The sequence below is a fragment of the Gossypium arboreum genome, chromosome 12 (assembly GCF_025698485.1).
Source record: "Gossypium arboreum isolate Shixiya-1 chromosome 12, ASM2569848v2, whole genome shotgun sequence".
Taxonomy (NCBI): Eukaryota; Viridiplantae; Streptophyta; class Magnoliopsida; order Malvales; family Malvaceae; genus Gossypium; species Gossypium arboreum.
The window spans coordinates 97,286,383-97,303,555 of NC_069081.1; the positions used below are offsets into that span (position 1 = coordinate 97,286,383).

The 17,173-nt window shown below is 33.1% G+C and overlaps 1 protein-coding gene across 1 annotated transcript in view; it reads left to right on the plus strand.

Annotated features, from left to right (window-relative positions):
• LOC108477712 (4-hydroxybenzoate polyprenyltransferase, mitochondrial-like) overlaps positions 1-11,310 on the plus strand; it is a 46,435-nt gene extending 35,125 nt beyond the window's left edge. Inside the window, exon 6 of the mRNA XM_017780220.2 lies at positions 11,241-11,310. Coding sequence (XP_017635709.2) covers positions 11,241-11,310 — 70 coding nt within the window. The remainder of the gene's footprint in view (positions 1-11,240) is intronic.
• Positions 11,311-17,173: the final 5,863 nt, after the last annotated feature.

A 17,173-nucleotide genomic window follows, 5' to 3' on the forward strand; every position in this document is an offset into this window, starting at 1 on the left:
CTTGAAGATGTCCATGAGGGAATCTGTGGGACACATGCCAATGGTTTCACTATGGCCAGGAAGATTATGAGACTCAGTTATTATTGGTTGATGATGGAAAGCGACTGCATTAGTTTTGCAAGAAAATGCCACAAATGTCAAATTTATGGCGATAGGATTCATGTAGCCCCTTCGCCCCTTCATGTCATGACTTCTCCGTGGCCTTTTTCTATGTGGGGCATGGATGTTATAGGGCTAATTTCTCTAAAAGCTTCTAATGGACACCGGTTTATCTTTGTAGTCATTGATTACTTCACAAAATGGATAGAAGCCGTTTCGTTTGCCAATGTGACAAAGACCGCAGTTTGCAAGTTTTTGAAAAAGGAAATCATTTGTCGATATGGTTTGCCTGAAAGAATCATTTCAGATAACGCCATGAATCTGAACAACAAGATGATGAAGGAGGTGTGTGAACAATTCCAAATAAAACATCATAACTCATCACCCTATCGCCCAAAAATGAACGGAGCTGTTGAAGTGGCCAATAAGAATATTAAGAAGATTATTGGGAAAATGACCGAGACATATAAAAACTGGCACGAGAAGCTACCATTTGCTTTGTATGCATATCGCACATCTGTGCGGATATCTACGGGAGCAACTCCTTTCTGTCTAGTCTATGGAATGGAAGCTGTGCTACCTATCGAGGTTAAGATCCCTTCTCTACAAGTCTTAATGGAGTCAAAGTTAGAGGAAGCAGAATGGGTTCGAGCTCGATATGACCAGTTAAACCTTATCGAGGAAAAACGCTTAAAAGTAATCTGTCATAGATAGATGTACCAGAAGAGAATGATCGCGGCCCATGACAAGAAGGTACAACCAAGAGAATTCTATGAAGGAGAACTCGTGCTGAGAAAGATTCTCCCAATACAAAAAGACTTCCGAGGAAAATGGGCACCAAATTGGGAAGGTCCATATGTCGTAAAGAAGGCATTCTTTGGCGGAGCTTTGATTCTCACAGAGATAGATGGGAAGGAGTTACCGAATCCAGTGAACTCAGATGCTGTGAAGAAATATTATGCTTAAAAAAAAATCAAGATGAAAACCTGAAAGGACATCTTACAAAAAAAAAGAATCATGGTGAAAACCCGAAAAGGGCGTCTTGATAAACACAAAAGGTTAGGATGAAAACCCGAAAGGGCATTCTAATGAAGCAAACCTGGGCTTAAAGAACAAGGCGTTTCGAACGGTGGGTCAAACAGCGAGACTACAGTATTTGAAGCATTTATGAAAGCATAAAATCTTCTACGCAAGAAGCCATGTTCGAAAAGATTCTTGATGAAGGAACGTGGAAGAGTTCATGTGTTGAATATCTAGAACATTTGTATCCGTTGAATATGATCCATTTTCTCTTTATGACACTTTTTACTATCATTCATTAACTTTATTTGTTTGCTACATTTGAAATAAATAAATGTGAGGTAGCCTTTTTGCCCCTACCTAACCATTTTCATGCATCTCATTATGTGTTTATTTACATGATAAATGGTGAAATGACATACTCTAAACAAAAGAAATGTTAAGCATTACCTGAATGAAAATTTAACAAATACAAGAGCCTCAAAGCAAGGACAAAAGTTCAACCAAGGGGCAAAAGAGTGATTATTCATGAAGCTTGAGGACGGGTACAGGGCCTGAAGAGAAAGTCAAGAGTCAAAGCAATGAACACAGATCATCAAAAATCATGACTGAAAAGGACATATGACAAACATGCTTGGGGCGCATAGCAAAATCATGTAGGCATAAAGACATTTGAGGCTAACATGTGCATATCATGATAAACATCATGCATGACATATACAGGTACTCTAGTAGAGCAAGAGGATGCGATGATAGCTGTACTGAATCAAAGGAAAAGACCCCTGAGTTCCACCAGATGACATCTTTTGGTATTTCAATGTTTTTATTTCTGTTTTCAAAAAAATCAACTCATATTGCGAGAGGTGAGTTGAGCCTCGGGACACGCTGAGGTATTTTCAATTTCTGTTTTTCAAAAATCAACTCATATTACGAAAGGTGAGTTGAGCCTCAGGCACGCTGAGGTATTTTCAATTTCTGTTTTTCAAAAATCAACTCATATTACAAGAGGTGAGTTGAGCCTTTTAATTTCTGTTTTTCAAAAATCAACTCATATTGCGAGAGGTGAGTTGAGCCTCGGGACACGCTGAGGAATTTTCAATTTCTGTTTTTCAAAAATCAACTCATATTACGAGAGGTGAGTTGAGCCTTTTAATTTTTGTTTTTCAAAAATCAACTCATATTGTGAGAGGTGAGTTGAGCCTCAATACACGCTGAGGTATTTTCAATTTCTGTTTTTCAAAAAAATCAACTCATATTGCGAGAGGTGAGTTGAGCCTTTTAATTTCTGTTTGAGGTGAGTTGAGCCTCAATACACGCTGAGGTATTTTCAATTTCTGTTTTTCAAAAATCAACTCATATTACGAGAGGTGAGTTGAGCCTTTAATTTTTGTTTTTCAAAAATCAACTCATATTGCGAGAGGTGAGTTGAGCCTCAATACACGTTGAGGTATTTTCGATTTCTGTTTTTCAAAATAAATCAACTCATATTGCGAGAGGTGAGTTGAGCCTTTTAATTTCTGTTTGAGGTGAGTTGAGCCTCGGGTCACATGTCGAGGTATTTTCAAAATCTGCTTTTCAAGTTAAGTTTCAAAAATCAACTCATATTGCGAGAGCTCAGGATCACATGCCGAATAAAAAATAAAGATTGGAGCTGATGAAATACACCAGATTTGGCCTCCCTAAAGTTGCAGTAGAGCAGGTCAAAGTTGCAAGTCTTGCCTCCTTGAAGTTTCAGTGGAGCAGAAGACAAGACCACAAACCCTATCTCACTGAAGCGATAGAGAAGCGGATCGAAGATGTAGACCTGATCTTTATGAAGCTGCATGGAAGCAGATCGAAGCCACAAATATCATATTCTTGAAGTTACATTGCAGCAGATCGAAGCTACAAGGCATATATCAGAAGGTGTAGTGGGTTGAACTAAAGCTACAAGATGCAATGGACTGAAAGGAGACTATCTGAACAAGAAGAGTACCAATGAAGTCAAGACTCAGTAAAACTAGGCAAAATTGGCCTTTCTTTGTGTCTTTGCTCTATTCTCGTTACACGACAATGAGCAAAGAGGGGCAGCTGTTATAGGCCAATTTTGGGTCGTTTTAAACTACTCAGCCCAGTTACATTTCCAAATTAAACCTAAAACTACCCATTTAACAACCCCATGCCCAAAACCCAAATACAACATAAACCCAACCTTAACCCATCAGACCCAATACAACAAACCCAATAACTAAACCTACCCAAACCCAAATTAAACCTACAAACCCAATACAAATTAAACCCAAATTTACCCATCAGCTAACCATCAGCTAACCATCAGCCCAATACCCATTAGCCCAACTAAACCCAACACCCAACAGAAGCCCAAGACCCCAAACCCTAGCCTCTCTTTACCTAACCCTATGTTCGACGCCGCACCAACCTTCTGCCATCTGACCAGCGCCGCACCAACTCTTCCACCACCTACTCAGCACCTGCTCCATCGGCCATCCCCTGCAAGAAGGCAGAAAAGAAACAACAGACAACACGAAATAGGAAAAGTTTGTATTTCATTCGGCTATAAAGCCATCAAAAGAAAATGTAAAAAGGGTTTGAGGAGAAAAAAGTTCAATCAAAGAGACAAAGAAAAACCATTCGATTTTCAGCAAATATTACATTCATCAGCATTTAAATACAATAACATCATCAAATCAGAGATTGAAGAAACAAAAAGAAAAAACCTAAGGTAATTCTTTATTTTTAATCACTGTTTTGTATTTTTCCCCTACACATAAATACTAAAAACGTTACAAACAATATAGAAAAAATATAAAATAAATAAAAAGAAAAAATCAGAAATTTTACCTCTCCGGCCACCGTGTACGGCGGCAGGCGCCGGGCGAGGCTCCGGTGACCGGACCCCTGGCCGGAGTCCCACCGGAAATCGCTCTGCCCTCACTCTCTCTTCTTTTTTTTCTTTCCCAGCCCCAAATGACTTTTTTTCTGATTTAAAAACTATTTATAGCCCTTGAAAACGGCACCGTTTTGGGTTTAAAACCCAGGGCATAAAACGACGTCGTTTTGCCCTGGGTCGGACCGACCCGACCCGACCCGCTAGGATCCGCATGTTTTTTTAAGGAAGGGGTTATTTGCACGTTTAACCCCTCCGCTTTTGTTATAATTTGCAATTCAATCTTTCGTATTTTTTTAATTTGGCCCTGAAGGTTTCCTTGTTTTACAATCTAACCCCTATTAACGCGCAGCGTTTTGACCAAAGGTAATATTTCAGTTTTGGTCCCTTCACATCTCTAGCGTGTTCAAATAAGCCCTCTCCTTTCTTTTTATTTTCAAATTCACCCAAGATTTCGTTTTCGTTTCAAATTGAGTCCTTTTACATTTAAATTCATTTTCATATCATTTTGTTATTTTTTTATATTATTCTTTTTATTATTCCTATTATTATTTATTATCAATGTATTATTATAGCTAATGTCATTATTTCTAATATATATATATGTATGATGTACATTTTAAAATATTATAATATATTTGTGCAATATTGTTAGTAAGTTTTATATTTTTTTATATTAGGTATACATTATGTATTTATTTTAATAATACATCATATACATACCCTTTTATATTATTCTATATATATATATATATGTTATTAATATCATACTTTTGTTGTTATGTATATATTTTAATATTGTTAGATTTATATATTTTGTAATATTGTATGTATATTTCTAATACCATTATATATTATAACATCATTATATATGTACGTATCTATATAGTGTACGAATAGTTTTTAATTATCATTTCTAGTATAAATATATATACATATATCATATAAGTTTATATACATATCATACATGTTTCCTTATTTTTATTTTTATTAATTATATATATTATTACTATTTTATGTATATATTTTCATCTTTATTACTATTGTTGTTAATCTTAGTATATGTTTTATGTATGTATGTATATATTTCTTGTATATATATATATAGGTATATATCTATCTAGTATCGTAATAGGTTTTTATTATTATTCTCAATGTGTATATACTATGTAAATGTTTTAGTACTATAATATATATGTTTTTATTATATATATACATTACGTAATGTATCTTTTTAATATTATATCTTCATATACGTCATATATATTTCTCATGCTATATTACATTTTACATTTTATCTTATAAATACATATATATATATATATTATTTTAACTATCTTATACACATTATTTTTAACTTTACATTATGTATGTATCTCTCATATCATTAGTTGTATATATTTTTTATGTTACCTTATATACATATTATCTTATATTATTATTACTAAGTGTAGCACCCCAAACCCGGCCCAAAAGTTATGGCCGGATCCGGCATGCCACATCAAAAACGTAAAAAAAAAAATTCCATTCTAAGTCCAGAAAATCGTACTTGATGTTTAAAAGATTAATTCATTAAAGGTTAAAGTGAATGGAAGTCATGCACCGGGTAGGAAACCGGAAAAGAGGTGGTGAGTCCATCGGACTGCTTAAGTACCAAGCTCCCTTGGATCCAATCCTAGACATGCATACCGCTATTGCCACACCTTAACGTCATGGATATTTCTAGGAAACCGATTTGATTAAGTCATTTTAGGAAAAGTGATTAATTTTGGAAAATACTTTCATTGCGGAAGCTTTGCTTGTTGTCGTGTTATTTTGAAATCAATTGTTGTTTTTGAAAGCGCCCCTAAAGCTATCCAATTTCAACAGTTAAAATAAGTATTACCTATCTTAGTAATACATATTAAAACCATCAAAAATAATTAAGCGGCCTTATTATATTTAAAAGCCTAAAACTTCAAGCGTAAATAAAAGGATGTCCATTCACGGAAGAAAATCAAACTTTGAGCGGGTGGCCACTCAATTCCCTCACGACTCCAAGCCCACTATGGTTGGGGATTTCTGCGTGGATGAAAATAAAAGGGTGAGTTTGGGAAACTCGGTGTGTAAAATAACCCAACCATAGCCTATATCAGCTCAAACCACGAAATAGAATAAGTTGGCCTTAGCCGAGCAATTCGAATAAAGCCCATAGGCCCATAATGAGCGTAACGATATTATATGTTTATGCGAAACCCAACCATATCCAACCGTATACATCCCGTACCAACCTTACACCGTGTGGGAGACAACTCGACCCACCCAACCGCTACACACCACGAATTTGCAGCATGGCTGCTGAGCGAATAATGTGACAGAGTCACGATCTGAATAATCGTGGCGAGCCACCGAATAGATATATGTGGCGAGCCACCAGATCAAATATTTGTGGCGAGCCACCAGATCGAATATTTGTGGCATAACCACCGAACGCTTCCTCCATAATATAACCCATGTCCCCATGCAATGATATATAATCATGGCATACATCATACGTAATCGGATCGTCATGCTTTTAGGTCAAAATTAACCCTAGGGGTATAACGGTAATTTTGCACCTAGGGTATAACATAATTTTTCATACATAGGGGTATTATAGTAATTTAGCTACTTTTAGGGTTTTCATGCATATCCTAACTATTTACGTACTATCGAACATTTACACAAGATACTTACGAATTGGGCCGTTGGCCCATGAACCCGATCTTTGGCCCATTAAGCCCAAATTATCAAAATGTATGAAATCGCGCGTACTGCAGTTTATTACTTTAGATTACCAAATATACAAACCCAACTATTTTACGAGCATTCGCACACTCGTAAATTCCCAAAATACCGACTTTTCGGCATTTCGGCTTTTGCCAATCTAGTCTATGAGAGGGTGTCAGTTACACACCTGTTTGCGACGATATGCTGACGAGATCCACACACGAACCGCCTACAATTGGATTACTAACACGTTAATCTAACTATTCAAATACAAACTACGTATTAACCCCTTACAATATTCGGCCAACCACACCTACAGATCATAGTAAGCTTATAAGAAATCAATAAGCAACTCATTAACAAATTTTTGTCAATGTTTACCACATAATCATAATTTCACTGCAAGCTGTCTTCCTGAGCAACAGTCACTAAATTATTTATAACTGGAGCTACGAAACTCCAAATCATGTGCCGTTAATTTTCCCTGAAAATAGACTCATATATATTTTATCCATAAAATTTTCAGAATTTTTGGTATGGCCAATCAATACCAGATTTTTCTTAAAGTTTCCCATGTTTCACTGTTTGACTAATCTGACCACTCTTCATTACGAATCAAATTTCTCATTGTACAGAATTCAAAATATGATCTCGTTTATTTCATTAGAAACTAGACTCAAAAAGCTTTAATTACATAATTTATTCAGCTTCTAATTCATCTCCCACGATTTATGGTGATTTTCCAAAGTCACGTTACTGCTGCTGTCCCAAGCAGATTTATTACCAAATCACTCTTTCACACCTAACTTGCATGCTTGTTATTTAAACATGTATATCACCAATCAATCATCACATATCTATGATTTTACTTAAGTATAATCTCCATTTCATCATTTTAAAGCACAACATGTTAGCTGATTTTTCCTTTAACATCTAAGGCACATGCATGCTCATTTGTTTGGCTCAACTTCACCTATCTTCCATTTTTCATCAAAAGAACATGAAACAACAACCATTTCCTTCATTTTAATTCATGACTAAATGCTCACAACACAACTAAAAATCAAAATATACTTCAAGAGTTTAGGTAGAATCAAGAAGAACTCATGAACCTCAAAATAGAAGCAAGGTACCAAGAACTTACCTTCAATTTTCCTCCTCCTAATGACCGAATACTCAAGAGCTTTCTCCTCTCCTTTCTCTTCTCTAACTTTCAGCTATGATGAACAAAGATGGACAAAACTTTGTTCTTTTCACCCCTTTTTCTTTTAATAAAACTTCATATTTCATCCATTTAATTCTTTAATACAAAAGACATGAAATTCTTATCATGAAACATTTACCTAACTCATTATCATGAAACATTTACCTAACCCATTATCATGGAACATTTACCTAACCTATTATCATGAAGCATTTACCTAACCCATTATCATGGAACATTTACCTAACCTATTATCATGGAACATTTACCTAACCTATTATCAATTTGTATCAATTTGTACCATAAATTATGGATATCAAGTACTCATATTGTCTACAACAACATGATGGCTAGCCACTTCATGTAAAATGGGAGGTTTGTCATGCAAATCCTCCTATTTTGCACTCCTATTTATTTGGCCACTTCAATTTAGCCTATCGCATTTTCAAACATTTTCACATAGGTCCTATTTCATAATTTCACCCCCTTTTTCTTATGGAACAAAAATTAACTAAAATTGCTGGGTTCTATCTTAAGCTTGGGCTTTCTAGAGGCCCACTAACATAATTAAACCTATGCCAACATTCACAGGATTCCCGAAAATTGGGGCGTTACACTAAGTGTATTTTGTATTTGTTCATGATTTGTCTTTATTTCTTTCATATCATTATTATTGCTTTTCTAATGTTCTAGTATTTCATGTTAACATTTTTCATTAATAATGTCATTGTTTGCATCTTCGATTTATTTTAAATTCTTACTTTATAAATATTTTTTTTTCATGATTTAATTAATAATCAAGGCAATATACCGATTCAACATTAAGCCATCGAATCTCATCGCTATGTTGGATGAAATTTGACGGCTCGTGTTAAAACGGTATACCTTTCTCAAAAAACCGAAAAGATTAAAATTTCTCATCTTTTCAATTGAATTACGACTGAATGTTATATTGAACTCGTATTTTTTGAAAATCAAGACAACACGTGTTTATAAGATACCAATTTTGGGCGTCGCGAGGGTGCTAATACCTTCCTCGCGCGTAACCGACTCCCGAACCCTAATTTTTCTTTGGATTTTAACGTAGACCTAAACTCAGCCTTTATTTGTTTTAATAAGAAATCTAATAGGTATCCGATCACACCTAGGAAAAAGGATCGGTGGCGACTCCCTGTTTATTTCAAAAATCAAACATCAAATCTCAAACTTTTTTTAATAAATTGCCACAATTAACGACCAAGCTAAGCCAAAATTTTTACGTCGCTACATTAAAAATCAATAATATTCAAAAAATAAAATAATATCTAGAACAACTTTAAATAAAACAATTCAAACTAACATATAAAAAGCTTTAAAATAAAATAAATTTACAACAGATAGTATATGAAAAATGTGCATGAAATTGTTTAATATAAATAACACATGAAATCTTAAAATACATAACAATAAAAAGGTTTATAATGAATAATAAAAAGTATTTGAAAGTAGTTAACATATATAAAATAATATAACTAAATAACATATAAAAATTTATAATAAATAATATATATATATCAAGTAGTTTAAAATAAATAACATATAAAAATATTTAAAATAAATAATATGTAAAAAAATTAAAAGAACTAATGCAAAAGATTTAAAATAAACATATAAAATGACTTAAAATAATACACAATAAAGCGTTTGAAATGAATACTATATAAAAATTTAAGGTAAATAAAATAGCTTAAAATAAATAATATATTAAAATATTAAATTGAACAAATAAATAGCAAATTAAAAAGAAGTTAAAGTCCAACAGATTAGGGACCAAATCATAAAAGAAATGAAATTAAAAGTAAAAACCATAATAAAACAAACGAATTAAATAATAAAATAAAACGAAGGACTAAAATTAAATGCGCAAAAATACACGAGGACTAAATAAGAAATTTAACCCCTTTTTGAGGACACGTGTCCGTTTTCAAAGTGTTGTGGGTCAGGGGCCCGATTGAAAACTAAATAAAATTAAAAGGTAAAAATTTATAAAAAAACGAAAATAGCAAGAAGGACCTAATTGAAAAGCGCCATAAAAGCAGGGAGATTAGAGCTGCAAATAACCCATTAAGCAAAAACACGCGAATCCCCCTAGTATGGGTCAGGTCGCGTGGGTCAGAGGGCCAAAACGACGTCGTTTTGGCCTCTGCACCCCATCACCAAAACGGTGCTGTTTTGTTCTTTTTACTTAAGTCAATTTTTTTTTTAAAAAATCTCATTTTGTTAGGGCTTCTAAAAAAAAAAACTTCAAATGACCACCGCTTTTTTTATTCTCTCTCAACCCTCTCTTCCTCCATAGCCGATCCTTAACTTCGCCGACCGTCCTCTGTACTCCACCATGGCCTGTGGCCGACGTCTCGCTAAATGGGTTTTTTAACCCTCGCTTTCTTTACAAATCTGAAGTCCAAGTCTTCTCAAACCAAAACCCGAAAGACAGACTCCGACACCCTTTTAAATCTGGCTTTGATGACGGAAAAAGGATCTCCGACGACGAGACTTTTGGGCAAGTCCAAGTAAGCCTTCCTTTCTATTATTTATTGCCTTTTTTTATTTAAATAGATTTATAAAAATAAAAAGAATCATGAAAATAAAAAACAAGAAAAGATCAAAACTAACACCTTTTGAAACTTCTATTCTTCTTTTTAGATTTTTAGTGTGCCTAAAAAAAAATACAAGGCTAATGTTTGAAACTTTATAACCGAATACAAGATCCGTTTTTGTCCATATTCATCTTGTTTTCTTCCATTTGTCGTTTTCTTTGTTGTTTTCTATTGCTTCTTGTTCTGTTGCGTGTGGATCTTTATTTTGCAGGTGGTGTCAGACGCGTGGAGGAGGCGTGGTGGGGTGCGGCGCGTGTGGGAGGAGCGGCGGCTGAAGAGGAGACTAGGGTTTTTTTTTTTGTCTGCTGAAAATTTTTAAGATAGTGGGCTAGAGTTTAGTTTATTTTGGGCTCGGTAATTGGGTCTGAGCTTGGGTCTGAGTTTGGGTTTATATGCAAGTGGACTATTATTATTTGGACTTTCAAATTTGTTTATTTGGGATTTAGTTGTCTGGGCCAAAATTGGCTATTACAATATTGTTTTTAAAAAAGATTTACCTTCGACATATATGTTCCATACATACATATTTAGATATAGATTTGATCATAATATTTAACATGAATTTGAATAACTAGTAATGAGTAAAAATATGAAATGCAGGTTGCAGCTTAGTACACCAAATTGAATTATCTTTTTTTGGTTGCAGGTTTGTGTCCAACAAATGGTTTGGTGTTCTAATTTTGAGTGGGATTTTATTAGGAAGGGTCTTCTCTTGAATTAGTTGTGAACAACGGTTATTCCACTAGCACTCCTATTTCAGCTATTGATCAGTGCATAGTTTAAACATCTATATATTCATTCATGTTTTGTTGTTGTTCCAAATGAGCTGTGAAGGCTAGTATGGGGAAAATCCGCCGAGATGAAAATCAAGTTTCTTAACCGTTGGCCAATAAAATTATTTACTTATTATTTTAAGAAATTCTTACATTTTTTTGCCCAAACAAAAAATATCATTTTCTTTCATTACCATTCAAGTACAGCAAAACAGAGTAACAACACGTGTACAGCAAAAAACTAACAACTCCACCTGTACAAAGCAAATGACACGTAAAACAAGAAAAATCTTTACGTTTAATATATCGGGTATAAAACCAATAAAATTATTTCTTAAATTATTTACGAAAATAAGTTATTTTTAAAAATAATTATAAGTATGAATAAAGATTTAAAAATCTGTTAACGTGGATGTGTTTTTATTTGTGTTTAGACTAAATTTTTAAAAATATTATTTTTGAAATATTTTAAAATAGATTATTTTTTTAAAATTTATGAGAATAAATTTTATAAAGACCCAAAATGATAATATCATTTTATATCACCAATTAATGTAAAAATAAAACTTACAAAATATATCTTTATATAGACCCAAAATTTCATTTTCTTATTTTCTTAAGTAATATGGGATGTGAGATGTTTTTATTATTTATTTTATTTTATGTTATGAATATTTGAGTAATAAATAAATAGAGAGTATTTGGTACTCGGATAATATATTTTTTGAATTTTTAAAATTAATATCTCTTTTTTAAATATTTATTTTTAATATGTTACTATACTCGTTAATTTTTAATCCTAATTTTAATTTAATTGTCATCACCTAAGGAATGCTAATAAATTTATTTCAGATGTATTTTGACTAGATAGATAATCAATTTTAATATAGTATATAATTATGTTAAATAAGTTTTTTATAGAAATATATAATATACATAAAATATAATAATTATTTTTCATATTTTAATATCTAGCTTAAATTATATTAGTAGTCACTTAACTATGATTTTTGGCTATCATATTATAAAACTTACAAAATGATCACTCAACTATTAGTATTTTTTTGTCACCTAATCATCTTGAATTTTGAGGTATGTAAAAAAAAAGGACAAATTTGAATAGTTAAATGGTAATTTTGTAACTTTTCATAAATAGATGATTAAAAATATAATTAAATGACTATTTTATAACTTTTATAATTAAGTGATAAAAAATTACCTTAAATGCATAAGAATAGACAACTTCATAATCAATTTTTATATTACATATGTATAAAAATCTTTAAATGTAAATGATTTTTGTTTCAATGTAACTTTCATTCATTTGAAAAGAAAGCAAATGTATATGAATCAATTCATTAATAGTTTCATACCTACACATTATATTGATTGTTTGCATCAAATTTTATTATTTAGTAAACAAATCTATATAATCTTTTTAGTGAATATCTAATAATATTCGTATTGAAGTATATAAAATGAAATTGCTTTAAAAAAATGCAACAAAACAAGATTGCATTAATGACAAATACTATATAATCTTCCACACATCTTCTAAACAGCTTTATTTCAAACTCATTTGGTCATCTTCAAACAAGAAGAGACCAAATTCCACGTCATTTTATATTTTATAATTTTTTTAGTTGTAGAGTTTAAAAATTTTATTTATAATGTAACAAATGTTAACTTTCTTTAAAAAAATTAAATTCTATAAGTAAAAAAATATAAAATATCTTGTAGCTTTTAATCTTATGTTGTTGGTTAAAAGAGGAAGGAATCCCACATTATCTAGTAACAAGTTGTAAACCTATTCATGAGTCTATATATACACATATCTCACATTCCACATCGCTTAAGAAAATAAGAGAAATGAGACTTTAGGTCTATATAAAGATCCGTTCTGTAAGTTTTATTTCCAAATTAATTGGTGGCACCAAAACAAAAAATGGTGTTGCCACTTTGGGTTTTTATAAAGGCTTATTCTCGTAAATTTTCAAAAAATTTTGGTCTATTTTTGTAATCTTTAAAAAAATACCTTTTTTGAAAATTTAGTCGGAGCACAAGTAAAAGCGCGTCCACGTCATTGTGCTTTTGCTTGACACAAGGAAAAAGTGTTGACATGGAAGTATTTTTTTTGGGTTATCCCCTAAAAATGCATCCACGTTAGTGTATTTTTAGGTTTTTGGTCCATACTTGTAATTATTTTTAGAAATGACCAATTTTCATAAATAATTTCGAAAATGGGCCTTTATTGGTACTATACCCTAATATATCACTTTTATTAAATTAAAATGTTTTTCCCTATTTTTATGAGTTTGTTTAATTGATGTTATTGAGAGTAATTAAATATATCAAATTTAATTTTAGGGTAAATTATACTAATAGTCATTCAACTTTGATAAAATAACAAAACAGTCATTAAATTTTCAACTCCGTTACTAAACTTTAGAAAAATAATAAACTAGTCACTAACGTTATCGAAAAGTGACAAATCAGTCACTCACTAACGTTTTCGGTTATAGGCTTAACAAAATAAGTGATGTGGCTAGTTAACTTGCCACGTTGGACATAAGGAGCCGAAGGATTTAGGGTTGGACGAGTGGGAAGGATTGAAAGGGAACGATTGAACCATAGAGGGTTTAGAAAAAATGCCACCAGGAGAAAAGACTACAACAAAATATATTAGGGTTTAGGGTTTAGGTCCAAAATGGTTAATAGAAGAGAAGTAGTCATTGGTGTTGCATCCATTGTAACAGATAAGTTTCTTTGTTGGTTTATGATTTTTTGGATTTAGGAGGATTTGGGTTTATGATTTTTGGATTTCTTTGTTAAAATATGTTGCATTCGCATGGGGTTTATCGTCTGCCATGTGCATAATAGAAATGGATTTCTTTGATTATTTCATCATATTCTATTTGGTGATTGCATTATTATGTGAAAATTTGTTTATGGATTGAGAGTTTGAAATTTAGCAAATAAATGAATTTTCATTTTATAATTTGGTTGTTTACATGTTTAGAAAAATGTTCATTTGGGTTAATTTGTTTCCTAGTTAATTTGGAAAGAATTGGATTATATGAATATGCAATGAATGGGAATCTAAAGATTAAGAACATTTTTTAAATGTTAATTCAAATATGATTTTTAAAGTCTAGCAATATGAATATGCAATGAATTGGATTTCTTTGGTTATTAAAGTGTAAGGCGGGTTTGGATTTCTTTGATTATTGTCTGTTATGTGAATGACAAAAATGGATTTGTTTGTATTAAAGTGTATGGCATGTGCATGACAGAAATATGTGATGTATTGTATTGTGTGATGTCCTTTGCTTGTGTTAGAATTAAGTGACCCAAATTCTTATTTAAATAAAATACGATGGAAAATAAAATAAAAGTAAAATCCATATAGAACTAGACTTCTTTTATTTTATTTTAGAATAAGGTTTTTAAACCTTATTAAACTCCATCTATTTTATATTGATTAGGATAAGGTGTTTCAATCCTACTAGAATATGGCTTTGCAAGCCTATAAATAGACATAGTCTATTCCTCTTGTATTTGAGTAAAATTTTTCGACATAGTGAATTTTCTTCTCCTCTTGCTGTGGTTTTTTCCGAAAGGGTTTCACGTAAAATTTATGTGTTCTTTATTTTTATTTATTTTATTCTATTTTATTTTCACAAATTGGTATCGAGCTTAGGGTTATTCATCTCGATCACGGTAATGGCGTCTTTGAAGTATGAAATTCATTGTTGGATCGCAACACCGATTTGCGTTGTGGCAAATTAAGATGCAAGCGCTTCTTGCAGATGGATCTAGAGGATGCCCCGCTAGGATAGATAAGATGCCTTCGACATTAACAGATGAAGAGAAGAAGCGTAAGGATCGAAAGGCATTAACACAATTACATCGCATTTGTCCAACGAAATTTTGCAGGATGTGATGAAAGAAAAACCGCATTGCATTATGGAAGAGGCTAGAACAAATATGTATGTCGAAAACTCTAACAAGCAAGTTGCATATGAAGCGGCGTCTTTATGCTCATCGTTTGGAGGAAGGTGCGTCGTACACGAACACTTAACAAAGTGTTTAAAGAAATTCTCTCAAACTTGGAGGCCATGGAGGTTCAAGATGATAAGGAAGATCTAGGGTTGATTCTACTTTGTTCGTTGCCCCGTCTTATTCAACCTTTAGAGACACGATTTTATATAGCCATGAGTCTCTCACGGTTGATGAGGTTTATGATTCTTTAACCTCGTATGATAAGATGAAGCATCTTGTGGTTAAACCCAACTCTCGGGGAGAGGGTCTCATTGTTCGTGGGAGACAAGACCGAATGTTGATGATGATCGTGGTAGAACACAGGAACGGAATCCTCGTGGTAAATCTAAGGGTAGATCGAAATCTTCAAACAGAGGTAAAACTTGCAACTTCTGCAAGAAGAAAGGGCACATTAAATCTGAGTGCTATAAGCTACAAAATAAGATTAAAAGGGAGGCTGCGAATCAAAAGGGAAAACAACGAGAAAATTCGGTGAAGTTGATGTTGTAGAAGACTACAGCGATGGTGAACTTCTAGTTGCTTCAGTCAATGATTCTAAAGTAAGCGAGGAGTGGATACTTGATTCAGGCTGCACCTTCCACATGAGTCCCAATCGGGATTGGTTTACAACTTATGAAACAGTATCTGAAGGTGTTGTTTTGATGGGAAATAATGCTTCATGTAAAATCGCAGGTGTTGGAACAATTAAAGTTAAGATGTTTGATGGAGTTGTCAGAACACTTAGTGACGTGCGGCATGTTCCAGAATTGAAAAGAAATTTAATTTCGTTGAGTACTCTTGATTCAAAAGGGTACAGATACACAGCTGAAAGTGGGTTTTAAAGATTTCAAAGGGTCCTTGTTGTGATGAAAGGGCAAAGAAAGATTGCCAAGTTATATGTTTTCTGAGGTTCTCTCATTCTTTGGTGATGCAATTGTCGCTTCCTCTTCCTTGTCGATGATGATATTACTAAACTTTGGCATATCGCCTAGGGCATATGAGTGAGAATGGCATGGCGAATTAAGCAAAGAGGACTTCTTAATGGGCAAGGAATTTGCAAACCGAATTTCGTGAGCACCGTGTTTTGGGAAGCAAAAGAGAGTTCGATTCACTAGAGGAATCCATAACACGAAGGAAACGTTGGAGTATATCCATTCGATCGTGGGGCCGTCCAGAGTGCCTTGAGAGGTGGAGCTAATTATATGCTAACCTTTATTGATGATTTTCCGAGAAAAGTTTAGGCGTTCTTCCCAAGCGAAAAGCGATGTGTTTTCCACATTTAAGTCTTGGAAAATTATGATTGAAAAACAGACGGAAAAGCAGATAAAATACCTCCGCATGCAGACAATGGCTTAGAGTTACGCTTACGATGAGTTTAATAGATTGTGCAAGTCGAAGGGATCATGAGACACTTGACGATTCGTCATACTCCACAAAAAAACGGCGTTGCGAGCGAATGAACGAACGATCATGGAGAAGGTTCGATGTATGTTGTCAAATGCCAACTTACCAAGTCATTTTGGGCGAAGCGACATCTCTGCATGTTTTTGATCAACCGATCTCCATCCGTTGCCATTGAGAAAAAGACTCCACAAGAGGTATGGTCTGGTAATCCTGCTAATTATTCTGATTTAAAGATTTTTGGGTGTCCTGCGTATGCTCATGTTGATAATGGAAAATTGGAACCGAGATCCATTAAATGCGTTTTTCTTGGTTATAAAGCTGGTGTAAAAGGCTATAAGTTATGGTGTCCTGAAAATAGAAA